The sequence below is a fragment of the Delphinapterus leucas genome, chromosome 15 (assembly GCF_059928025.1).
Source record: "Delphinapterus leucas isolate spDelLeu-1000000601 "Yukka" chromosome 15, BTC_Dleu_Yukka2, whole genome shotgun sequence".
Lineage (NCBI taxonomy): Eukaryota > Metazoa > Chordata > Mammalia > Artiodactyla > Monodontidae > Delphinapterus > Delphinapterus leucas.
Genome location: NC_143143.1, coordinates 17,288,559 through 17,315,434, shown reverse-complemented (window position 1 = coordinate 17,315,434; position 26,876 = coordinate 17,288,559). Strand labels below are relative to the sequence as shown.

At 49.6% G+C, this 26,876-nt stretch overlaps 1 protein-coding gene across 4 annotated transcripts in view; it reads left to right on the top strand.

Annotated features, from left to right (window-relative positions):
- KATNIP (katanin interacting protein) overlaps positions 1-26,876 on the top strand; it is a 201,243-nt gene that overhangs the window by 118,969 nt on the left and 55,398 nt on the right. For all 4 annotated transcript variants that reach the window (XM_022588452.2, XM_089895988.1, XM_022588449.3 and 1 more), the window contains 5 exons: positions 428-487; positions 1,963-2,081; positions 3,651-3,753; positions 7,664-7,879; positions 18,926-19,063. In XM_022588452.2, the coding sequence (XP_022444160.1) occupies positions 428-487; positions 1,963-2,081; positions 3,651-3,753; positions 7,664-7,879; positions 18,926-19,063 (636 nt within the window). The remainder of the gene's footprint in view (positions 1-427; positions 488-1,962; positions 2,082-3,650; positions 3,754-7,663; positions 7,880-18,925; positions 19,064-26,876) is intronic.

Below are 26,876 nucleotides of genomic sequence, written 5' to 3'. Positions count from 1 at the left end.
ATGTGTACATCCTTTCTCAGAAGCATGTTCCCTGACTCACCTGTTGAAATCTTTTACCTTAACTTGATGCTCACAGTAGCCCTGAAACAGGCAGGGCTGGTTTCATCACACTGGTTTATAGATACGGCTGATGGCACCCAGGGAATCCGGGTGGCTTTCTCGTGGCATGTCTGTGGAAGTGGCTGAGGTCTGCCAGCCTGAAAGCCGAGGGCCCCGTCCACACCGCTAGTTGCTCCCCAGGCCCTGTTGGCGGGCTGCTCTTTGGGGTGATCACCAAGCAGCATCTGTTGTCTGTTTTCCTGGTGCTCGGCCTTTTGCCCCTGACATTTGTGTCTATGACCTCAAGACAGTCTGTACCTCTATCAGTGAAGGATGTGAAGTGGATGGCTTTATTCTGACCTCAGATCATGTGATTCCATCCTTCCAGGGCACAGAGAGACCACCAGCAGAGTCATGGACCGGTCTGCTGAAGGAGGAGACCCCTGAGGTCAGTGAAGGCCAGAGAGGGACAGCAGAGCCCCATTCCCACAGCAGCCAACAGTCTCCAGAGGGCCTTCTCCACACGGTCCCAGCAGGACCTCACTGTGCTCCCTGAGCACGCCAGCATTCTGCCCATCTCCCAGATGGGGAGACCCGTGCTGAAGCACGTTGCCCAAGGTTATGAGTGGAAGCCAGACCTCACCCAGGCCTGCTGATTCCAGTCCCTTGTTACGTTTCCATTTCCTGACAAGATAACACAGAAAAGGATCTCAGTATCCTAAATAAATAAATTTATATCTACACCTATCTAGGTCAGTTAGGCCAATCTCAGCAAAGATGGCCCCAGGAAATATGGTCGTGAATTAATAAAACACCTGGGAACGTCTTTGTTAGATTGTGCACAAGTCTATGCTGTGTCCTCAGAATACAGGGGTGACCGAGTCAGACCAGAGCAGCCCCTGGCCTCGGGGAGCTTTCAGACAAGATTCGAGTATATACGAATAAAGCCGTATATAACCAAGGTGACTTCAGAGAGAGGTGGCAATACAAGGTGCTAATGGGTGAGAGAGTGACAGGGTATAGGATGGTGGCTACCTCCCACAGGGGGATCCAAGGAGGCCCCTTGGAAGGTGTCCCATTGAGGCTGAGCCCTGCCTAGTAAGAAGGAGCCAGCCAACAAAGGAACAGCATTCCAAGCGGAAGGAACAGGGGAAAAGCTTCGAAGTGGGAATGAGCCTGGCCTGTTCCAGGAGTGGGAGAGTCGTGGAGGAGAAGAGGACAGGGGAAGATAAGGGGTGGACAGTAAGGAATTGGAGAGAACGCTCATGAAACAGAGTGCTGGGCAGGGCAGCACCCCAGAGCAACATAGTGGGTTTCTTTTGGCATCGCTCCTACTTTTTCTATTACTTCCCAGTCATCTTAAACCATTGCCAGCCAATATTTCTGACAGGTTTGCCACTTTGCCCACCCTGCGGTCCAGGATTTCTGGATGACCTGACCCCTGATTCACAGAGCTTCCAATGACTACAATTATTTGCAGATAAAGATCAGAGCACATTTCTAGTTTAAATGATAAATGGAAAAGAAGGGGAAAAGGCTTGGAGGATTAAAAATGAAAGGGTCTAATGTTACTGGCATTCTCCATGGAGTCCCATTGCTTTGTAGCAAACAGAACAGAGGTTCACTGGAGGAGGGGAAAGGTTTTGATGAGAGAAATTTTTCAATGGCTCATTGAAGCAGACCGTTTCCTGGGACCTCCCAGATCATAAGAAACTGAGATCCCACGTTTTTTGCAAAGATGTGAGGGGATTCTAGATCTAATCAGCCCCAGGTAGTCGCTTTCACCCTCATTCCTGTTCCCAGTTTCCCGCAACCAGACTGATGGCCTGCGAAGTGTGTCCCTTTGACCGTGGCTCTCCTGTGTCTTGGGCCGGGAGGGTGGCCTCGGACATCTGTTTAATAAGCTTTTCCATCCTCCCTCAGCTGCCCTCCATCACCGCGGCAACGAGCACAGCGACCAGCTCGCAGGAGCAGTCCAGGGCAGCAGGGGGAGCCAGAGCCGTCAGTGAAGCCATTGACAGGATCGGCCTTCTGGGGAGCAGGTACTTATCGAGGCAGCTTCAAGACAAAAACAGCAACCTGTAGCCATCCAGCCATGAGCATCTTATTAACTGAGGTTTTTCTTTGCATTTTGATTCCAGACCATTTAAAACTGCTCCCTTAGACTGCATCCCCCCTCACCCTCCCTCCAACCCAAAAGCCTGAAATTGACTTGATTTCTTTCAGACACATGTCTCTTGGCTTGTTCAGTTCCGTTCAGCCCATGTAAAACTTCAGTCTCCTCAAAGGTTTCCACGGAAGCAGCCCTCGCGGCAGACAGTGACCCAAGGCAGTGTCCTCTGAACCTTCTTTTCTCTATTCAGAGTTTGTTCAAATGCAGCATTCTCTTCCGTTCACACATAGCATCAGTGATTGGCACTGTCAAGTTTTATTATCAAAATAAAGGCTTTCCTGTAGTCATCAGGCAACACTGATCTTCAGAAAGATGCACCATGCCGAGCCAATAGCTTCAAGCACACATCTGAGCCCCACCATGCTCCCCGGGCCGCTGTGCAGAGCTGGGCGCGTGGCAGTCTGTGCAGCGCCCATGCCTGGCTGAGCAGTGAGAGCAGCTGAAATCCAGCCTGCACAGTGGTCGCTAAGCTGAGGCTCTGGCCTGAGGCTGCATCAGCCCCGAAAGGCATGGGGGCTTTTTCTCTGCACAAAGGAGGAATTTCCTGGCCAATCTATGTACTCTCCAGATCTGTGTCCGTCCAGAGGGTGTTTGCCTTTGATAATTTGTAGAAAAACTCTGAATAGGCTAAAGGCAGTGCTAGCCACTCCTCCAGGAGTCTGCAGACCCCAGATTGGAAACCATGCTGTGGACCACTGTGGCCATGAATAAGAACTTGGAGTTTCCTCCGCGAGTGAAAGGGCTGGGCCATGAGGATATGTTACATCAGATACAGATACAGGATATGTTACAAGCAGCACACACATCACCAAATGCTTCTTTCTTCATCATCAAGATCCTTTGTGCTTCAGGGTCTTGGGAGTTCTCAGCCTTAAACAGCACAAGTAGGATGTGTTTGCACACAGCTCTCTGCTAGGTTTGGAATGCTGTGTCCTCAGAAACTAGAGATGCAAGGCAGGTCACTAGATCAGGAGCGGCAAACTTTTTCAGTAAAGGGCCAGATAGCAAATACTTCAGGCTTTTCACTTTTTGTTTGTTTTAACAACCCTTTAACAATGTAAAAACCATTCTTAGCTTGCAGGCCACACAGAAACAGGCTGCGGGTTGCATTTGACCTGCAGGCTGTATGTACTGTGTAGACACCCGCTCTAGACTCTTACAGCCTAGCAGTCAGCTTAAGGAGATCGTCTGGCCATCTGGCCCCAAGCAATTTCTCTTACTTGGCCCTTCTTTCATCGCTAATTGTACAATTATTTATAAAGGGAGAAAACCAGCTGGTGTGCGCCTTTGATCTGTCTGCGGGGGTGTGAGTATTTTCGTCTCAAATTGTTACTTCTCTCTGAAATAGAAAAGTAAGCCTGGTACCCTTGATGCAAACTTTCTCTGTTGTGTATCATTACTATCAGATACCTGTTTGCTAAAACAAAATCAATTTCAGACACCAGCAGAAGGTTCTGAAAGTCCTCCAGGCCATCGAAAGTGACTCTACCCACCTCAGCCAGGTTGTTTCACCCACTGAGGAGCAAGTTCTGGACCCAGAGGTGAGAACCTTGACTTATGAGGGTTTCTGAAGGCATTCATGTCTTGCCTGAAGGCTGAGGGAGGAAGGGCCCCTCAGTACAATCATTTCTGTTCGGTGGGAGCTGCTCTGACAGTGGTAAACTTAGCATCTTTCTGCCCCAGTCTCCATCCCCCCTCCTCCCCAGCACATAGACATCCATGTAATGGAGCGTGAAGTTTCAGAAGACAGAAGCCTGTCCACACAAGAGAAAATATAAATAGCCTGTAAGCCCATACAGAAATATCCAGCACCACTTGTAATCAAGAAATAAAATTAGAGCAACCTTAACATCCCATTTGATGTTAACAAACCTCAGTTAACAAATGATTTTTGACGATAACCTCTAGCGCTGGCAAGGTTACAGTAAAACTGGCAGTCTTACCCTGCTGGCAGCAATAGAAATGGGTGGAAAGCTTTTGAAAAGCCGAAAGGCTCTTAGGAAGAGCCTTAGAAATACTTATGTCTTCCAGCCTGACAATCCCACTTCCTTACCCTGAAGAAATCACTCAACAGAAATAAAAAACTATAGGCGCAAAAATGTCTATTGCACAATTATTGGAAGTAGGGAAAGGTGAGAGAAAACCACAGAAATAACCTAAATGTCTCACGGTAGTAGAGCTAATCAGGAAAGTATGATGCGTCAGCACAATGCAGTCGTGCAAAAGGATGGAAATCTTCATTACGGAGGTTATGCGGATGGAAAATGTTAAGGATATAAAGTTAGCTGCAAAAAGTGATGTTCATCTTCATCGAGTCCGATATGATTGTAGCGACCGGGCAAGGATATGGCTGTGAGCGGGTCGATGGAGCTGAGACACGAACGGTGAAAGGGCAAGGTAGCATCAGGGTGGAGGGATAACGGATGAGCATTTCTCTTTTGGGTCAGAAGGTGTGTGTCCAGCACATCCTCTCATCTCTTCCTCTACCCAAGCCTTTCTTATAACTGTTTGGTTCATCGGTCACCCATCTTGTGATTGGCCAATGGGGACTTAACAGGAAGCCCTCCCAAAGTCACACGTAAAGCTCATATGAAAGCAGAAAGATCCCTGCTCCAGCCCAGACTGGAGTTCTGGCTTGGAGTCTGGCATCATCATTTAGAGGTCGTGTGACCTTACATAAGCCTCTTAAGCTGTCTGGTCCTGGGGGTGTGTGACTGTCAAACTGAGTAAATAATCCACAGCCCACGGGGCCACTGTGCAGCTGGAAGAGGAAAGGTCTGTAAGGGCAGATGGCTCGGTGCCTGGCACAAGGCAAGGAGGAATCAGGAAATGTGCCGTCTAAAAAAATCTAGGGAGGGCTTCCCCGGTGGCGCAGTGGTTGAGAGTCCACCTGCCGATGCAGGGGGCGCGGGTTCGTGCCCCGGTCCGGGGGGATCCCACATGCCGCGGAGCGGCTGGGCCCGTGAGCCATGGCCGCTGAGCCTGTGCGTCCAGAGCCTGTGCTCTGCAGCGGGGTGGGGCCACAGCAGTGAGAGGCCCACGTACCACAAAAAAAAAAAAAAAAAAAAGAGAAGAAAAATGACACATTTCTTTGTAATGAATGCCGTAGTCAGGATCAAGCAGGGCTTGATCCAGAAGCTCACGCTGTGTCTGTACCGTGTCAGCTGCATCCTGAGCCTCACCCCCACCTCAGTGCCCAGTCCCAGCTCCGCGCTTTCCCTGTGATCCCTCAATAGCTAGAGTGATTCCCACCTCTTGCCCTTATACCCTCAGACTCCACAGTCAGGAGAAAAGAGCAGTTTCTCCACACACAGATCTGAAACTGGGTCACGTGCCCATCGCTGAGCCATTCCCTCCAGGTGGCCCGGGTGACAGGACACACTGATCAATTGGACCAGTTCATCTCCTCCTTGGGGTAGGAAAGTGTCCATCCCCCATACCTCATGGCTGAGAAAAGAGAAGGGGCAGCTTCACCAAAGGAAAAGCAGGTGGTCTTGTTGAGAGCGGGGCAGTGAACGCCAGGGACCGGAAGCTTGCCAGCCAGCATTTGCCTCAGACCCCTCGATCCTAAATCGAGCAGGGGTGGCCATCGGGTTGCAACGCTGACAAGTTGTGACACTTCCTTAGTGAATAGACCCTTCAGCTTCTTCATTTAGAAACCCCGCTGCAGGAATTTGCACATCTTAGATTGCACTGTGCGTGAGATCCAGCAGCCCCTCCTCGAGGCAGCTCGCCTCCCATCTGGCCTCCTCCCAACGGCCAACAACCACGGTGACCAGCGCTGCATCCTCACGCCTCCCACGGGGCGCACCTGGCAGCGGAACGCGCCTCCCAAGCACAAGTTCATTAACCTCCCAATCCCCGAGGCTTGAGCCGGGCCAGTTGAGTTTTATCACCATCCTGCCTGCCTGGGACTCAGGCCCAGGGTAGCAGAGGGCTTGGCCTGGGCCCACAAGGCCCCGCGGCAGAGAAGGAGGAAGCCGTGGGGTCTGCTGATAAACACAGCCCCTGCGTTCCTTCCGGGAGCTGACAGCTGACTTCCCTCCCTGCATGTCCCCATCCCATCACCTGACAATCAAGGCTCATCCAAACACACGCTGAGAGCGCTAGCACGTCTCCCTGGCTATTAATTAAAAAAATAAGTAGGGAACAGTTGCTGTTCATTTGCTCAGCTTCCTGCTCACAGAACCATCACAGATTACGGTGTTAATTAAGAGAGGGCATGTGCGTGCGGGGAAGGTACCATTTTCTAAGCGGCTGATCTGTGGTGACCAGCACTGCAGTCGGAGCCCGAAGGGGCCTCGGGAAGCCATTCCACAGTGTGGCCATTGATTGATGGCATTCACGACCTCTCAGACCAGACAACCTACCCGCGAAGGAGGCAGGCATTAAAATCCATGGAGGAGAGAAATGGGCGGAAATGGCCACTTAGAGAGTGCACGTAGGCCAGGACTGCTGACCGGGTCTTCTCCGGGTGCATACCCCACTTAATCTCTGGGACAGGATTGTCAGATCTATGGTGTCATCTCCTGGTCCCCAGGGGGATGTCAACTGACTTGCCCAGGGTCCTGTGTTATCTACTGTGTTAGATAGGCCGTCTGCTAGGCTACCACAACCAAGTACCACAGACTGGGTGGCTTAAACAGCAGAGACTTCTTTTCTCACAGCCCTGGAAGCGAATCCAAGATCCAGGTGTTGGCAGGCTGAGTTTCTCCAGCTCTTCACTGAGTCCCCACACGGCCTTTGCGTTGTGCCTGCCCATCCCTGCTGTCTCTCTAGGTGTCCAAATGTCCTCTTCTTGTAAGGACATCAGTCAGAATGGATTAGGCCCACCCTAACAGCCTCATTTTAACTTAATTACCCTTTAAAGGCCCTGTCTCCAAACAGTCACCTTCTGAGCTACTAGGGTTTGGGCTTCAGTATCTGAATTTGTGTGTGGCGGACACAATTTTGCCCATAACACCAGCCCAATTCAGCATAAGTTGTGACATGCCTATAGGACATGAACCCTTGGTAGTGGGTGAGAAAAGTACGTGTTCAGGCAGAATCTGATGCCTTTTAAGCATTCTTTGTTCTCTGCAGACTCTTACAGAAAATACTAAGTGCCAGGGTTCATAGTAACTTTTTTTTTTTTTTTTTTGGCCGTACTGCATGGCTTGCGGGGTCTTAGTTCCCCGACCAGGGATCGAACCTGGGCCCCGGCAGTGAAATTGCCAAGGCCTAACCACTGGACCGCCAGGAAATTCCTCTAGTAACTATGTTTGAAATGCCTTAGAAACATGAGCTCATTTAATCTCCATGATAACCATCTGTAATGGGTGCTCTTCTTATCCTCATTGTACAGAGGGGGAAACCCGGCACTGAGCGATTAAATACCTTGTCATTTAGCGGTAGAGCTGGATTCCACCTGTTGTGTTTCCATCCTTTGGCATTACTTTTCTCCTCGCTAAGGACAAATCGGGACCGAAAGCAGAAGAGATCAAGGATGCCGTCTACGTGACCATGGAAATCCAGTCCAACTGGGGCAGCGCGTCGTGGGTGGGTCTCACGGAAGTGGAATTCTTCGACCGGAACAACATAAAGCTTTATGTGTCGCCTCACGATGTGGCTGTCCGGAACTCTGACACGCCCGGGGAGCCGGGCCACCTGGTCAGCAGGAACTTAGCTGTAAGTGGAGACGGCCTTGTGTGAGTCTTGGCTACATGTTTTGATGCATTTTTTCTGCCCACGATAAGCCCACGATAAGGGTGTGGGTGCAGCAACGGGAAGGATGATGTAATCGTCCACAGCCATTCATCTGGGCAGGGTGGGGAGGAACCGGAGGGCAAGGTACAGGGAGGGGCCTCCAGCGGCACCCCCCGCCCTGAGCTCTTGCCCAGATCCCTGCTCTGTAGAGGGTTCTTATGGGGGGTGAGGGGCCAAAGAGGAGCCGGTTCACCCCCTTTATCTACACTGCAGTTTCCCATAGTAACCACCAAACACGGGACCTTGGGATGTCATTGAGGGCAACACCCATGTTTTGTAGATGAAGAAACTAAGGCTTGGACAAGGGCATTGACTTGGCCAAGGTCACACAGCTGGGAGGTCGGGGAGCGGGGAGGGGGGCGGTGCAAATGCACCCCCTGCAGCCTGGCCCGGGGCCCACGCACCCTCTCAGGGTCCTGCTTCCCTGGGGCATGGAGTACGCACCCAGCAAACGTGGAACATCACTTTCTTTTAAATATCTGAAAGTTAGAAAACGAAAAGCACTGACATTTTCTCTTCCTGCCGCTTGCAAGCTGGACGCAGGAGACTAGACAGACCACCCAGCACTGACATCTTTACGGTGCTAGTGCTTCAGCATCAGTCACCGTGACCTCTGGGTGGGGCCCGAGATACGGGGAATAGAGGTTGCCTCTGGGCCACGGAACTGGCTGAGCAAGGGACAGGGGCAATAGGAAGACTTTCGCTTGGATGCTTTTTTGCATCTTTTAAATTTCCTGCGACGTACATGTATTTGCTGTTCCAAAGAACAAATTATTAATTTTTTAAAGGTGTTGAAAATGAAGACAATTGCCCCCTGTTCAGTTCTTGCTTTGTGCCCGGCACCATGCTAAGTGTGTTGTGTGTATAATCTTATATAAACGAAACAGTGTACAGGCTGGAGAAGCAAAAAGGCCTGGGTTCAAAGCTTAATCACTTACAGCTTCATGATCGTGGGCAGCTCACCTAACATCTACTTTGATTTCCTCGTCTGTAAAATGGGGAGAATAATAATACTTACGTTCATGCGATGTTTTAAGGATCACATGTAAATATGATCCTCATTCTTCGAAAGGGCTTCAAAACATTAGCTATTACTGTTTCCGTCCTTACTAGTCGTAGTAGCAGTAATACCACTATGAAGTAAATATTATTGCCATTTAAAGGAAAAGAAGCAAGAAAGGAGGGCTTTGAAGTCCCCAGCTCTAGAGACCCAGGTTCTGGTCTTGACTCTCTAGCCTTGGGCATCTTACCCGCCTTCTCTGAGAGTCATTTTTTTCTGCCACCTGTAGAATCTGGGAGTGGAAGGCCTGGATAATTCGTATGATTCTTATTTTTCCAGCAAAAGAAACTGAGTCTGGCTCTCTTTAGCAGATTTTTGAAAAGAAATTTTTTGCAAGGCTTTTGAGTAGCTGGTGTGTTCACTGTCACCCAGGCCAAAAGAGGACAGGCCCCATGAGCAACTTGGGGTTCTGGGTAGCATCCTGGGATGCATGAATACCGAGAGTTTGGTCTTCTTTTTTGGGGGGGCGGGGAGGGTGCAGTGTTTGTTGGTTGATTGGTTCGTTAGTTGGTTTGTCATCTTGTCATTCTGCTGGAGATATCCAGTCCAGGAAAGGAAGGCTGATGGACCAACCTGGCTAGGAGGGCCAGGCACCTTGGTGCCAGTTCCACTAAGATGCCCCAAGTGGGGCAGGGAGGGAATTTTCCCTGAAGAAATTTGTGGTTGTTACTGAAAGAAAGGCAGGGTAGATGTGAGACAGCCAGGAAACACAGCCTGTCCATAGGGTTGGACTGAATGGTTTCTGAGCCCACTTAAAGATCAGCAGCTATGGGACCTTGAGGGAAACAGGTCGTGGCCACTTGGACGCTCTGGCCTTGCATTCCCCGCTCTGCTCCCTGCTTCAAGTCTGTAGGCTCCCGTGCATGCTGCTGAGGCTTGGACCAGCCCTTGCTAAACCTCTCCCGTCCCCCTTGTGTGCAAAGCAGTGGCATTTTGGAAGCCTACTGTACAGAACAGAGCATACCAGGGGCGATAACGAGCATCACTGGATTTAATGAGGACCAACTCTGATGATTGATTGCTCTCCCCTTTCTCTCTTCAGCAGAGGCTGACGAGCATTGCCGTGGATAGCAGTGAGGACTTTGGCCCAGGGTTTGGGTGGGTTTCGTTTTTTGGGTTTTTTTTAAATTTTGGGCCCTGAGGCAGCTGTCTCACCCTGGGCTGCTAGATCTCTGGGTCCAGCTGTGGGTGGGCTGGATTCCCCCTGCTGCCCTGGCCTGGGGTCTCTCTGATAGTCGCCCTATGAACCACGCCTGGGGCCACCAGAACACACTGCCTCTCAGAACCATTCAGTTTCACTGGGGTCTCGGGCATCCCTCACTGAATCCTCACATGAACCTCGGGATGACTTTCCCCATCTGATAAACGAGAAAACCAAGTCTCAGGGACGATGAGTGACTCGTCCAGGCCACACTGCTGTGGAGTGGTGGGGCTCGGCTGAAAGCTGAGGAGAAGATACCTGAAAGCAGAGTCTGGGTTTGAAAGAGAAGTTGCTTCAGTGCAGGTGAATGAGGGGTGTGCGGGGGGCTGTATGAGTGCCCCATGTTCAGTGCAAACCCTCCTTCCTGCCCTGCCCACCCCATCTCTCTCATCGCCACCCCCAGGCCCATGGCTTCAAGTTGGCTCCAAATTTATATGCCCAGCCCTGCCTGCTTCCGAGTTCCTGACTTGAATGTCAGCTTCCGCTCTACATCTCAGACTTCAGAGACCTGAAACCTGAATGTCGATTCCCTAGCCCACGCCCTCATCTCTTCCTCCTCCAGCTCAGTAAATGGCATCCCCATCCGCTCAGCTGCCAAGCCCACCACTTAAGAGTCTTCCTTGGTTGCCCCACGCCCCTTCCCCTTCCAACACATCAGGAAGTCCTATTGATTCTGCCTCCAACATGGAGCCTGGATCTGGCCCCTTCTCTCCATTTCCACTCGTTCTTCCCAAGTCTGATCAGCTGCGCCCTCTCACTGGAACTACTAAGTGGTCTCCTCTCTCATTCCTTTCTTCCATTCTTGCCCCCATCCACTCCATTTTCCACTCTGTATCCAAAGGGATCTTTAACAAATGTCAGCTTGCAGCCCTCCCCTGCTTAAAACCCCTGCCGTGACTTTCTGGGGAAAATTGGATGCCTCTCTGTGGCCCCGGAGGCTGTCTGTGAACCGACCTCCAGCTCCCTCTCTGCCTGCCTCACATACCAGGGCTCCCTTCTGCTCCCCTGACCTGCCAAGCTCGTTCTCACCTGTGGGTTCGGCACTTGCCGCCCCCTCTGCCCAGAGCATCCCTCCGACAGATGTTCATGTGGCTCCTTCCTTTCTCGTCCCTCAAATTTCAGCCCAGGTATCACTTTCTCAGCAAGACCTTCCCGGACTCTACAAGCTGGAGGAGTCCTGTTCCCTCCCTACGCCAGTCTCTAACCTTCCCGGACTCTACAAGCTGGAGGAGTCCTGTTCCCTCCCTACGCCAGTCTCTATCACATCAGCTTTGTTCATTTTCTTCAGACCACTTCCCACTATCAAAAGTGATTTTGTTCACTTGTTTCTGATCTGTCTCCTCCCACCAACCTGTAAGTTCTCGTCCATCCTATTCACACTATATCCCTAGCACATAGAGCCATACATTTTTGAACTTTTAAAAATAAATAATTATAGACTCACAGGAAATTGTTTTTAAAAAAACAGTGCAGGGCTTCCCTGGTGGCGCAGTGGTAGAGAGTCCGCCTGCCGATGCAGGGGACACGGGTTCATGCCCCGGTCTGGGAGGATCCCGCATGCCGCGGAGCGGCTGGGCCCGTGAGCCATGGCCGCTGAGCCTGCGCGTCTGGAGCCTGTGCTCCTCAACGGGAGAGGCCACAACAGTGAGAGGCCTGTGTACCGGAAAAAAAAAAAAAAAAAAAAGTGCAGAAAAGAGAAGAACAATAGAGAAAAATCAACAAAGCCAAAAGTTGTTTTTTTGGAAGAATCAACAAAATGAACAAACCTTTAGCTAGACTGAGCAAGAAAAAAAAAGGGGAAAATATTCAAATTACTAAAATCAAGTATGAAAAAGGGGCCATCACTACCAAACTAATAGAAATCAAAAGGATTACAAGGGAATATTATGAACAATTTTATGCCAACAAATTAGATATCCTAGATGAAATGGACAAATTCCTAGAAAGACACAAATTACCAAAACTGAATCAAGAAGAAATAGAAAATCTGAATAGACCTATAGCAAGAAAAGAGATTGAATTAGTAATCAATAAAAAACTTCCCACAAAGAAAAGCCTGGGACCAGATGGCTTCACTGGTGAATCTTACCAAATATTTAAAGAATTAGCACCAAGCCTTCACAAACTGTTCTAAAATACAGAAGAAGAGAGAACACTTCCCAACTCATTCTCTGAGGCCAGTATTACCCTGATACCAAAACCAGAAAAAGCCATCACAAGAAAACTACAGACCAGTATCCCTTATGAATACAGATGTAAAAATCCTCAACAAAACATTAACGAATCAAATCTAGCAGTTTATAAAAAGATTTATATATCAAGACCTAGTGGAGTTTATTCCAGGAATGCAAAGTTGTTCAACATGTGGAAATTAATCAACAGAATGCAACATATTAATAGAATAAAGGAGGAAATAACCACATGATGTCTTAATAGACACAGAAAAGGCATTTGATAAAATTCAACATTCTTTCATGATAATACATCAACAAACCAAAATAGAAGGAAACATCCTCAGTCTGATGAAGGGCATCTATGAAAACCCACAGCTAACATCATACTGAATGGTGGAAGACTGAAAGCTTTCCCTCTAAGACCAGGAATGGGACAAGGACGCCTGCTTTCATCACTCCTATTCAGCATTGTACTGGAGAGTCTACCCAAGGAAGTTAAGCTAGAAAATGAAATAAGAGGTTGGAAAGGAAGAAATAAACTATATTTGCAGGTGAAACGATCTTATATGCAGAAAATCTTAAAGAATTCACAGAAGTTACTGGTAAAGCTAACATGGAGTTCAGCAAGCTTAAAGAATAAAAGGTCAATATACAGAAGTCAGTAGTATTCCTATACACTAGCAATGAACCATCCGAAAAGGAAATTAAGAAAATTTCCATTTATAATAGTTTGATGCTATTTAAGAATAAAATACTTAAGAATAGACTTCACCAAATAGGTGAAAGACTTGCACACTGAAAAGTACACAATATTGTTGACAGAAATTAAAGAAGACCTAAATGATGAAAGATGAAAAGATATATGTGTTCATGGATTGGAAGACTTAATACCACTGATATGGCAGTGCTCCCAAATTATCTGCAGATTCAATGTAATCCTACTGCCTTTTTTTGTGGAAATTGACAAGCTGGTTCTAAAGTGTATAATGGAAGTTCAGAGAACCCAGAAGAGCCAAAACAATGTTGGAAAAGGACAAAGTTGGAGGACTCACACTTTGAGTGAGCCCAGTTTCAAAACTTACTACCAAGCCACAGTAATTACGACTGTGTGGTTCTGGCACAAGGATGGACATATAGATCAACGGAATGGAACTGAGAGTCCAGAAATAGATTCATACGTCTATAGTCAATTGATTTTTAACAAGGATGCCAATACCATTTGATGAGGAAAGAATAGTTTCTTTTCAACAGATGGTATTGGAACAACTGGATTTCCACATGCAGAAGAATGAAATTGGACTTCTACACACCATTTACAAAAACTAACTCAATGGGTCAAATACCTTGAGACTTTTATAGTGTTAAGGCTATAAAACTCTTAGAAGAAAACATAGGTGTAAATCTTCATAGCCTGGAATTTTTCAGTGGAGTTTTAGATATGACATCCAAAGCATAAACAACAAAAGAAAAAATAGGTAAATCAGACCTCATCAAAATTTTTAAACAAACGAAAATTTTTAAACATTTTTGCTTCAAAGAACATTATCAAGAAAGTAAAAAGATAACCTACAAAAAAAGGAGAAAATATTTGCAAATCGTGTATGTGATAAGGGTCTTGTATCCAGAATATATGAAGAAAAGGACTCAGACTCAACAACAAAAAGACAAACAACCCAGTGAAAATATGGCCAAAGTACTCTGAATAGACATTTCTCCAGAGATGATCTACAAATGGCCAACAAGCACATGAAAAGATGCTCAGCATCACTAGCCATTAGGGAAATGCTAATCAAAACCATAAGGACATATACTTCATACCCGTTAGGATGTTATAATTAGTTTAAAAAAAGAAGACAGAAATAACAAGTATTGGTGAACAGCATATGGAAAAATTGGAATCATTACACCTTGCTCGTGGGAATGTAGAAATAAAATGGTATGGCCATTGTGCAAAATAGTCTGGCAGTTCCTTAAAAAGTTAAATGTAGGGCTTCCCTGGTGGTGCAGTGGTTGAGAGTCCGCCTGCCGATGCAGGGGACACGGGTTCGTGCCCCGGTCCGGGAGGATCCCACATGCCGCCGAGTGGCTGGGCCCGTGAGCCATGGCCGCTGAGCCTGCGCGTCCGGAGTCTGTGCTCCGCAACGGGAGAGGCCACAGCAGTGAGAGGCCCGCGTACCGCAAAAAAAAAAAAAGGAGTTAAGTACTGATACATGCTACAACATGGATAAACTTGAAAGCATTATGCTGAATGACGGACGTCAGACATAGGGATCATATATTGTATGACAGCATTTATATGAAATGTCCAGAATGAGTGAATCTATAGAGACAGAAAGTAGACTAGAGGTTGCCAGGGACTGGGGGAATGTGGGGAATGGGGAGTGACTGCTAAAGGGTTTCTTTTGGGGGTGATAAAAATATGCTAGGAAAAGATAGTGGTGATGGTTGCACTGCCTTGTGACTATACTAAAAAAACCACTGACTCGTACGCTTTAAAGTGGAGATTTTATGTATGTGAATTATATCTCAGTTTTTGAAAAAGTATAGAGAGGTCCCATGTGCCTTTGCCCAGCTTCCCCCAATGGTAACATCCTACATGACCATAGTACATTATCAAAACTAGGAAAGTGACATTGGTATAATGTGCAGACCTTCATACACGTGTGTGTATGTGTGTGTGTGTGTGTGTGTGTGTGTGTATGTGTGTGTATGTAAGTTCTTTTCAGTTTTTGTTTTGTTTTGGGTTTTTTTTTTTGTGGTACGCGGGCCTCTCACTGTTGTGGCCTCTCCCGTTGCGGAGCACAGGCTCTGGACGCGCAGGCTCAGCGGCCATGGCTCACGGGCCCAGCCGCTCCGCGGCATGTGGGATCCTCCCGGACCGGGGCACGAACCCGTGTCCCCTGCATCGGCAGGTGGACTCTCAACCACTGCGCCACCAGGGAAGCCCAGTTCTTTTCAGTTTTGTCACATGTAGATTTGTGGAACCACCACCACATCAAGATGCAGAACAGCTCCATCACCTCAAAGGAATTCCCTCATGCGACCCTTTATAGCCACCCCTCCCCACACCTGTCCCTAACCCAGACAGCCACCAACCTATTCTCTATACTTTTTGTCCTTTCAAGAATGCTATATACATGGAATCATACTATATGTAACCTTTTTGAGACTGACTTTTTCCCACTCATTATAATGCCCTTGACACCTAACCAAATTGTTGTATCAAGAGTTTGTTCCTTTTTAAGGCGATAACTTATTAAATCGGGGCTACTTCTGAGGGCAGTCCAGCATCTCCCTGGGGGTGTGTGGATCTGTGTTAGGTTAAAGCTGGAGAAAGCACCTATGTTAGGAGTTAGAAAGTTACCTCCTGAGAGAGGCCCTCTTCTCTGACCATCTATTCTAAACTAGTCCTTCCATTGGCCATTGATAATTCTCTCATATTTTCTTCGTTGAATTTATTCCCCCACCCCCAGCCCCACTTGATTTTTTTTTTTCTTGGCAGTGTTACTTGTTTGTCTCCCCTCCTGGCACAGAGCTGGGATCTGCTGGGCCAGGCGCCCCCCGCACTCGGTATTTGTTGAGCAGGTGGGTAGCAGATGCCGTTGGCACCTCCCGCAGGCCCTTCCCACCTTGGTCCCTGCTGGCTGCTCTTCCCACTGCCAGCACACACATTTCTCCGATGGAGGATCTGTTTTCTGGCCTCCAGGGCCCACTTTGCCTCCCCTGTAGCAGGCCCAAACTGGTGGGGAACTGAGCCCCCAGGAGCAGCCCTGAACCTACACTGATGGGAACTGGGGTGTGGATACCCCAGCTCCCTTGTCCCGGAAGTGGAGTCACCCTGAGGTGTGTTCCACACTGGCTCCCAGGTTCCCTGGTGGCATGGAGCTCACAGGTGTGCCTAGCCTGGTAACACACTCTTTATGGAATGCCTCTCCCCCTCTCATTTCCCCACCCACCAACTGGTGTTTCCTTCACTGTCTAAATCAACTCCTTACACTTGCCTTGCCTCAGGGTCTTCTCCTGGGGCAATCCAGACCAACACAGAATGAATGAATGAATGAATGAATGAATGAAAAACCTAGGTTTAAATCCTCACTCCATCACTTGGGCAAACCACACCTTTTCTGGACTCTGGTCTTCCTTCGGTGACACGGGTGTTACTGCAGTACTCACCTTCCAGGGCTTGGAGTGAACCCAGTGAGATAACAGCGGTGCCCAGGTGCCCTGATTCTTGTTCTGCCATCTTGATTACCACCTGCGATGGGCAGGTGCAGCAGACGCTCTCCTGCTGGCCTGGCACCTGGAGGTTTGCCCAGCGTGCCTTGGGTCAGCCCTCGGCAGCTTCCCGGCAGCCTTCCTCTCGGGGACTCTGTCTGTGGAAAGGAAACATGAGAAGGCCCAGTTGCTAATGAGGCCCAGATTTACCCACAGGTTAATGTTCTCCGACTTTGAACACCACAACTCCCACTTAGCCCTCCCGTTATCCCTCCCGCTGACGGAAATGTGACGGGAAATCAATTACAGTCCCCTCGCTTGTGCCTAAGGGTCAGCCTTCAGTCTCTGCCTTTGTCAAGCAGCCTCAGCGACCCATTTTAGGCTCCAGTGAAGAGAAGGCATGAGACTCCCCTGCTGGATTTGAGATGTGCTATCTTTGACCCCTTGCAGCTGCCCAGAGCACTAAAAGTTCTCGCAGAGCTTGAGAAACTTGCCAGAATAAGTCAGAACCCCTTGAACTCATCTCTCCCCCTTAACAAAGCAGCCTCCTCCCTCCTGAAAGGCACCATTGTCACTGGGACAAGCCACCTCTGTCCTCCGCGCAGCTGGAGCCTGAGCCTCACGTCTCCTGGGGGCCAGCAGACCCCAGAGGCAGGCACGGTCCTGGGGATGGGAGCCCATGGAGACACTCTCAAATATGGGGCGATGCTCCTTTTAGATAAAAGGAACAACTTCAGCCAGTGTCAGAGATACAGGTTGCTTATTGGCAGATGGGACTTGTGACTGTTCAGCCCCGAAGCAGGGCCCCTAAACTAATGCCTGCAGGGGCCGGGCAGAAGCATAACCAGGGAGGTGAGGTGGGTGTAGAACAGTAGGGAGTGGTGAGGACTGGGGTACTCAGCCCCAGCCGACGGCCGTCAGGGGCCCCGCGTTGTCACGTCTCCTGAGTCTGTAGACAAGCCAGACAGCTAGCTCTGAGGGGGAGAGGATATCTCCCATCTTAAAGTCTTGGCAACGAATTTGCCTTTAAAAAAAAACAAAACACTTTCATGAGCTAGACAAAATAGCTCTGCCGGCCAGAACAGTTTAGTCTCTAAAGTTTCAGTGAGAGGACAGGTATTAGGAGGTACATTTCACTTATCTGTTCATTTCTTCATTCAACGATTGTTCAAAAAATTCAATTTAAAGATTTTTTTGTCATTGACCAGGTGCCAAGGAACTGTGCTGAACGCTAAGGGTTCTGGAATGAATTAGAAGAGCTCGCAGCTGAATGTGTGTGTATGTGTGTGTGCGCACGCATGCGTGTGTTGGTGGGGGGGTGACATAGACATGAAGACAGGTACTTGTGGGACACTGAGTAAATTATAACCTCAGGTGTTGCAAGGAGCCGTGGGCACCTGGAGAAGGGAGTGATTGTGTCAAGGGAAGGGGTGACAGTGGGGGAGACAGCACATCTGAGCTGAAGTTCCCAGGGGGAGAAGGGCAGGAGAGTACTGCTCAGAGGCCCAGCCTGTGCAAAGGCACAGAGGCCGAGCCAGCATGGACATATTTGGGAACAACTGTGCGTTTTGTCCAGACAGAGAGCAGAAGAGGTACCCAAAGAGACAAGAGAGGAGGCGACCGGGGCTGAGAAAAGTCCCCTGATTTCACTTTTTCCCATCTGCGTCCCAAGCACTCATGATACGAAATTTTGTTGCTGCAAATGGAAACGACAGCAAGGCTCCCCTGCTCCTCTGCCTCTTTGGCCTTGAGAATGGCCTTGGCAGCCTCGCTGGCAGGCGGAAACTGCACACAGGGGTCCCAAGGCTTGGAAACCCTGAAAGGGAACAGAATCGATCCTAAGGCTCAGTGCCATGGCCCCATCCCAATAAACGCCTGAGCCAGTTTCTTTCTTTTCTATTTTTAAAATTTTTTAAATTCTACAGGGTTTTACAAAAGAAAATCAAAGGCTCTGTTTGCCAGGTTAATCAAATAGCTCAAGTCATGGCTCTTTTCCCGTCCTTCTCCTCCAGTCTCTCTCCCCAACAAAGCCGATTAGGTTGATTAAAATAAAGCCCGCTGCATTTTAAATTTGGTCTGGATGGCAGGGGCAGAGGGGCCCATGTGACAGCTTTGTGCCAGGGACAAGGGTCAGTAGCCTGCTCCAAAATGCGGTCCAGATGGGGTGAGATCTAAGACCCCACCCAGGATGAAGTAGAGAAGGTGGGTGGCTTCCCACCCTCATCCTCCCCTGGTTTCCATAGTCACTGCCCGCTTACTTTGGGGTAAGGCAGAATTGTGCTAACAATAACAACTTCCTTCTCTTGCTGGCGTTTCAGGGCAAGAAAGACCCTTCCTTGTGGACGTGCCCCTTCCACCCGCCGCTCCAGCTCTTTTTTGTTATCCGCAACACGAGACAGCTGCGTGACTTTGGTCTAACCAAGATCAAGGTTTGGAATTACTGCACAGCTGACGGCGTAAGTAACAGGCTCCGGTTCCTGGCTGGGCATTTGCCTGATGGAAGCACTTGGTGCTTTCCCGTAGCCTGATTCCCGAAGTTGCACAATGGGCACCACGAGGCCCCGTTGCCCTTCCTCCTGGGTGTAGCAAGCACCTGCTGGGGGATTTCACTTCGCGTTGTCAGAGTCCCCAGGAGCAGAGCCTCCGCTGAAGGTTTGGGAAGTAGAATCAGGTCACCTTTCGGGGGAACTGGAGAAATATGAACCGAGGCGCAGTTTTAACAGATAAGGAAACAGACACACAGAGAGGTTACGTAACGTGGCCCAAGGCACACAGCCAGTGAGCGTCAGAGTGAGAATTTGAATCCCTGCAGTCAGACTCCAGGCCCATTGGCTTAGCCAGTGCTTCTCCAACCGTATCCGCAACAACTTGCCTGGGATCTTGGTAAAAAGCGGGTTCTAATCCAGTGGGTCTAGGGCGGGGCCCGAGATTCTGCACGTCTAACCAGCTCTCACATGTACCAGTGATCCTGGTGTGTGCACCCCACTCTAAACAGCCAGGCCCTTAACCTCTGTGCTCTTCAGCCCCTCTGGTTTCAGAACCCCTCCCCTCCTTCCCACCCTCATACCACTACCCAGGCCCTCATCCTTGCTTTCTTGTCCGGGCTGTTTTTCACATGTTCATATGCATTTATTCCTCCATTCAACCTTGATTAGTGAGCACATCCTAGGTACCATCAGGCTTCATGATCGATTCTGAGCGCACTGATGTAAAGACACAGTCCATGCCTTGGAGGTACTCCTTACCTAAAAGCTGGCAGACAAGTAAATGTGGACGTATGAGGCAGTGTGATGAAGGCCTTGATAAAGCTGAACCCAGAGAGCCACGGGTTTCAAACAGAAGCCCCAGGGACTCAGCAGGGAGCGCAGTGAGCAAGGAGGGACAGGACTCCCTCAGCCTCTCTCGGTTTCCCCTCTTATGATAGAAAAGGGAGCAAAACTTGTTTTACTTTTCTTTCTAATCTGCTATAAGGGAAGCAGTAGTACAAGCGAGATGATAAATGGCAACCAATCCTCGGCCTCAATATTGTTAGAGAGACGCTAGGGCCTGGTGGGGAACGTGGCAGGCTGGCAAGCGCATGGCCCAGGTAAAGGGCAGGGCATTTTTCAGCTTTAACTAATGACTGATGTGGAGCAATGCCAGCCAGTGCTGCTAGACCTTCTGAACGTTCCCAGAGAGCTGGGAATCTGGATTTTGAGATGAGCTATTCTGTTTGCAAATGTCAGAAGCTAATTTCACTTCTTTTGAAGCCACCATACAGTTCAAACCAAACTCATCTTTGGGCTGGAGCTAGCCATTCCCAGTCTGCGGTCGCTGGAGCCTGGAGGAGGGAGCCCGCCTCAGGCTGGGAGAGGTCAGGGAAGGTACTTTAAAGAGCGCATACCTGAGCTCTAGTGGAAAGAGAAGCACTGAGCCAGACAGAAAAGGGAAAGCCTCTCCAGGTAGAGGGAGCTTCGCGGGCAAAGGCGTGGAGGTGTGGAAGAGAACAGCCTCCTAATCGCTCTCCCTGACCCCAGGCCCAAGCCTCCGGTCTGTCTCCAGTAGCCACTGCGAGGTCTGATCACGACTCTACTGCTTCAAGCCCTCAAAGGCTCCCCTTGATCCAGAGAATCCAGGACAGAGGGCCCCTAATCCCTGTGCGTCAAGCCTGCCTCTCTCTTGGCACCCGCCCCTTGACCAGGCCACCCTCCAGAGTGCCAGCTGCTCGTGGCTCTCCACTGCCCTCCCTGGTAGGCGCACCTTTAGTCCCTGGCCCCTCCCATCTCGCTCAACTCAAAATGCTTGCCTCTGCTTTGTATTCCTGGGAAACCCAGACGTCCCTTTCTCCAGGATGCTCGCCTGACCCCCTGACGTTTGTGCACTTCTGGACCTCATGAACTGGTTCTATTGCCCCTGTACCAGGATGGGCACTTGTCCCCCCATCACACTGTGGGCGTCTTGGGAGCAGGGCCTGAGTCATCTCCACCACTGCTCTGTTCCAAGTAGAAATACATGGTTGTCGAATGAATGAATGAGTTCATTCCCCCAAGAGCCCATAAGCAATTGTCTCATCCTTCTTGAGATCCAGATGAGAGACTGAGAGTAGGAGGGGTTAGGATGCTTGCCCAAGGTCATAGCGCAGGTTAGAGGCTAGCTGTGGCTCAACCAGGAGACTCCGTGCCCCCTCCCACCTTGCCGTCCTTCCCTCCTGTACCTCTTCTGGCTAGTTCTTCGCTCACCCACTCACCCAGCCGTCCCTCCAGCTCCCGAATAACCATCTGCTAGGCTCTGGGGATCTGGAGGCTAACATGGCAGACGCGGTCCCAGCCGGCTCTGTTCACACGCGATGCTGCCCCAGAGAAGTAACAAAAAGCTTTCTCTGATTTCTCTGTTTTGATTTTTTTTTTCAAACAAATGCCTAAAGTTTAAATTTGAGAAAAAGTCCAAACTATTGGAACAAATGAGAACGTTCCTGTGGGCGTGTCAGCCTCCCCTGCCCGGGGTGTGCGCAGGGGCTGTCCTCTAGGCCCCGGATGCAACCCCGGCCCCATGTAGCTGCAGCGCGTTCCCAACATCTAGGGCTGGGTCCTCTCCTTCTCCAGTTCACCCGGCACTTCCCGGCAGGCGGTCACCAGCATCTTCTGGACTGGTTAATGAAATGGCGCTGGCTGCCCAAGCCCGTGCCCTGTAGCTCGGCCCTGTCATCAACTATATCGCTCAGGCCAAGAAAAGCAGATTTTATGTGCTATATTACAAAGAAGATAAGCTTCGTCCCTTTTGACTGAGGCCTGCCTTTCTTCTTTAACCTGCACTCGGCCTTCCCTGTGTGCTGAGAATAGAAAAGGAGCAGGACACCAGGGCGTCATTGCTGTTGTGGGCGCTTCGGGGAGCAGCCAGCTGCGGGGATTAGAGACTTGAGGTGTTTCTACACAGAGGAGTGTGTGGAGGACCGCAGTCCCTGGCAGGGCCACCACTTATGTAACTCACACCTATCTGTTGACAGAATTTTCCGGGGACAGAAAGCGCAAACAAATGCAGCTGCCGGTTGGTTTCATTTAATATTCTCCAGAGAATGCTATTACCGTGTGTTTTAGAGGAGATAAAATGAGAGTTTATAGGAAATATAGCTCAGCCCAGGAGACACGGCTTGTTAAGACAGTGTTTTGTGTCTGGGAATTCAAGGAAGCAAAGTTCAATGTGAGGCTCTGATCCAACCAAGGCTTATTTAGAGCATAAGAAAAGAAGGTGCTAGAAGAAAAGGAGTCTCTTATTGGAAAATCTGCTGCCCGTTTAATCCTCGGGCTAACTTGGATGGGTTCCTTCCCCCTCGTTAGGTGATGCGGTAAGCGTGAACCGGCCCGGAGGAGAGGACTTCCGGGCAGGGTAAGGACACGGAGGCTAGCATCCGTCCACGCAGGCACACGGCGGCCCGCAGATGTGGGTACTCATCACAGCTGCTGTTTACCCAATGCTGCATGCATCAGGCAGGCGTGAAACCCCCACTGAGCGCTCCATAAACATTTGATGCCTGAACAAATAACTGAACAAATGAATCATCTCAATTAACCTCCCAACCATCCTACAAGGTGGATGTGGCCGGGCCCCACGTTGTAGATAAAGAAGCTGGGGCTCAGGATAAAAAGATCCTGCGGGACAGATAGCTGCGTCTGTTTTGCCAACTCTGCTTGGAAATGGCTGCCTGGAGGGCTGTCTTGAGAAGGATTTAGAACTTTCCTTCTGGTTCATCCAGGAAAGGGTGTGTGATTGATCAGCGATGCCTGTCTTGGGCTCAGGAGGAGGACGCGATAATATGTTTGTCACATTTTCTGATGTTTCCCCAGATTAAATGACTGGCCCGGCTAGTGAGGAGTAAGGGACTGAGGTGGGAAGGGAACATGGGGGCTGTGGGTTTCCCTGCGGTTTTTCTCGACATTTGCTAGGAGAAAGGAATCAATGGTCTCCCTCCTCTAGGATGTAATAACCCATCCAAAAAGTGGGCTTTCAGCTGCTCGCCACGGTCCATCTGTTTTCGTTTATAATAAACACATCCATCATCTACGTGGCACCATTCCGTCACCATTTTCACCTGCGGCATCACCATGCGGATGCCACCTCCAGCCTGGTCACAACAGCAAGTGAGGCAGGACCCAGTGATACATTTTATGCATGGAAATGGTGCTCACTAAGTAGTTTTTGAATTAATTAATTAATTAACGTTCGATTTCCCCAATGGTGTATTTCTTTTCTTTTCTTTCTTTTAACCTTTTATTTTATATTGGAGCATAGTTGATTAACAACCGTGTGTTAGTTTCAGGTGTAGAGCACAGTGATTCAGTTATACATATACATATAACTATTCTTTTTCAAATTCTTTTCCCATTTAGGTTGTTATGTAATATTGAGCAGAGTTCCCTGTGCTCTACAGCAGGTCCCTGTTGGTTATCCATTTTAAAAATAGCAGTGCGTACATGTCAATCCCAAACTCCAGTGGTGTATTTCTGTGACTTGTCATGGTGATGCAGGCCAGGGCTGCCCAATAGAATTCTGATGATACTAACACGCTCTGTCTGCCCTGTCTAGGGCAGTAGCCACTAGCCCCAGGCGGCCACTGAGAACTCGAATCGTGGCTCCTGTAACTGAGAGACTGCATTTTACAATTTATTTCATTTTAATATTAATGTAATTGTCCACATGTGGCTGGTGACTACATATCGGACCATAAGGGTCTTGGTGCTCAGGGAGCCATGTTGAACGAATAGACAAGGTCCTGTTCGTACAGCCCTGTCCCTTCTCATGAGGAAGGGACAAAAAAAAAAAAAGGGCACAAGTGAATAGTGTCATTTCAGGTAATGCTAAGTGTTCTGAAGACGATAAAATCAGGCAACGGGAGAGAGGCAGGAGGAGAAAGAGGCAGGGCTGCTCTGGACAGGTGATCAAAGGCCTTCCCCAACCTGGATGTGAAGAAGGAGCAGCCACGCTAGCATCAGTAGGAAGAGAATTCCCAGCAGGGGGCACAGCAAGAGCAAAGGCAGGAACAACCAGTTTAGGCAGAGACTGAGCTGGTGAACAGAGGAGAGGGTAAGGGGAGGTCCCAGGGGTAGGTGGGAACCGGGTCGTGTGGGCCTTACTGGTTTGGAGGCAGAATAGGGGGATGGTCAGAGCCAGCCCAGCTGAGGCAAACCCTGGCTCCTCCTCTTCCTAGCCATGTGACCTTGGGCATGTTACTCTATGCCTCGGTTTCCTCATCTGGAAAATGGGGTGATTATTGTTCGGTTAATATGTACGAAGTGCTCAGAATGATTCCTGGCCTTTGTGAGCACTATACAAAGGTCAGCTCTTAGTATCATTATTGGAGGGTTTTGGGCAAAGGGTGATACAATCTGATTGAGGAATTTAAAAGATCACTCAGGCTGCTGTTTGGAGAAGGGATCAGAGGGAAGAGGGAGCCCCAAGAGGAGGCTCTTAGCGTAGTCTAGCTTGGTGGCTTGGATGAGGGTCACAGTGCCTCTGGAGTGCGCCATGGGTAGATTCAATTCATCCCAGGGCAGTATTTGTATTTTCAGAAAGGCCTCTTTTTTAGGCAGGGTGGCGGGCGGGGGTGGACTTTCAAATGAATGCAAGTGAAGAGATTCGTTCAATAACGACCTATGTACCCGTCACCAGCTTCATTAATTATCTACATTCTGCCATTTTTGTTCCATCTCTTCCCCTAACATTTAAAAATAAATTGTAGCTATCATATCATTTCACTCATAAATTTTTTGTATGCATCTCTAACAGATAAGGAGTTTGTTTTTATATAATCCCAATGCCACTATCATACCTGACAGTAATTAATCATTATGCTGTAATACCCAGTCCATATTCAAATATCCTTGATTGCCCCCAAATTATTTTTTTTAATAGTTGATACAAACTGAGGCCAAACATGGCAATGGCTCTGAAGTCAAAGATGTGACCTTCATCTGGGCAGCTGAGTCCGTGTAGCCTGATGGCTCTGCCATATGGTGGGGTCTGTGCACCCTTGGGCCTGGAGATCATGACGGCATCTTAACAGGGCACTAACCCAGGTGCCCAAGAGCCTTCCTTAGGTGTTGACCTCAGGCTTGGTCTAGGCCATTGCCTGTTACCAGAGGGTGCTCTCTTGTAGGTGGGCTGCAGGATCTGAAATCTATGTGCAGAGTCCACGCTCGGGAAGATGCAGGTGTGGTCATCTTGAGAGTCCCAGGAGATTCAGGTTTGAAGCAGACCCCCAGCCAGCAGGGGAAGGAGAGGTGAGCAGAGAATTCTGCCTTGAGAGAGGGGGCCCAACGAGGTATTCAGGCTCCAGCCAGAAGGTTGGAATTCAGATCCATACTGAACTCCCACCGAGGGATGAGAACACAGATGCAGAACCAGGGTAGAAGCTGAGGCCCATATCCTGTTCTGTACAGACCAGGGGACAGGCTGCATCTGGGACCAGACAGATGTCTAAGTAGGGAGAACTGCTCACCCATGTGCAGGGGCCAGCCTAGGACAGCAAGATAAATTCCAGACCCCCTAGGGAGTAGGGCTCCCCATCTCCTGCCTGCCTTGGCCAGGACTGATTTAGTAGCTGAATCTGTTGATTAAATCTCTCAGTCCCAGCGCTACTGTATCAGCCAGGATTCTCTTGGTAACAAAGGACAAGAAAACCCAACTAAATCTGGCTTAAGGACAAAAAAGTGTTCTTTGGCCCATGTTACAGGAGAGTATGAGTTTGCTGGCTTCAGGCATGGCAGGATCCAGGAGTTCACATGATGCCATCAGGAAGCTGCCTCCCTCCATCACATATCTCTGCTGTCCTCTGTGTTGGCATCATCCTCAGGTTCCAAGTGGTGGTCCCTGATGACATCGCTCTTGATTTCAGCACTCCTTGCAGGAAGAGACTCTCCTCAAGAAAGTCCCAGACTGAGGCCCCACTGGCCAGGCCTGGGTTGCAACCTGGGGTGAGGCCCACATTATCCACATTGAAGTCAGGTCGAGGGAAGGGTGGATTCCCGATGGAAAATTGAGGTGCTGTCTCCGAAAGAAGGGAACATCACCAGGGAAAGTAGAAAACGATACCCAAGCTAGGTCCTTTTTCTTCTCCTCTAAGAATGCAGAAATCACATGCTGTTGAATTTATTCACTAAACCTTCCCCAAGGCTTAATTTCTGAACCAAGCTTCGCTCCTAGCCACGAGATACTTTTCTTGGGCATTTCCGCCCGGCCTTGCACCGACACCCCAGCTTGGTATCCGAACCCCCAGGCCCCTCGGCCCCGGTCCCGGCTCCGCTTCCTCTTACTGTCTGCAGCAGTGCCCGACTCCCACCTTTGAATCCTCCGCTCCCCCCTTTGCCCCTCACTGCCAGTCATCCCTAAGTCCTACCATTTCCACTGCCCAAACCTGCCTCCTTCCAAGTCCAGCTCCCCCTTCCCCTGCTGCCCGCTGCCCCCGCCGCCTCCCCGCTCCGCTCACTCATCTGCTCAGTCCCTGCATCTCATCAGCAGAGCCGTTATCGATCGCCCCACACTCAGGCGTTTTGCTGGGGCCGGGAATCAGACACGCTGTCTGCCCCTGTGAGCTCTCACCCAGGCAGGAGGGCCCAGGGGGATAACGGCAAACCACAGTTCAGTGGGGCTGGGACAGTGACGGGAGATGAGCCGAGGGCCTCGCCACTGCAGAATGCCTCAGGGGAGAGGCCACAGTCCCCGGCCAGCTCGTGCTGCCGGGGCATCCTGGGAAGAGGCTACGCCCCGACTGACCAAAGGCAGCTCACAGATTGCAGC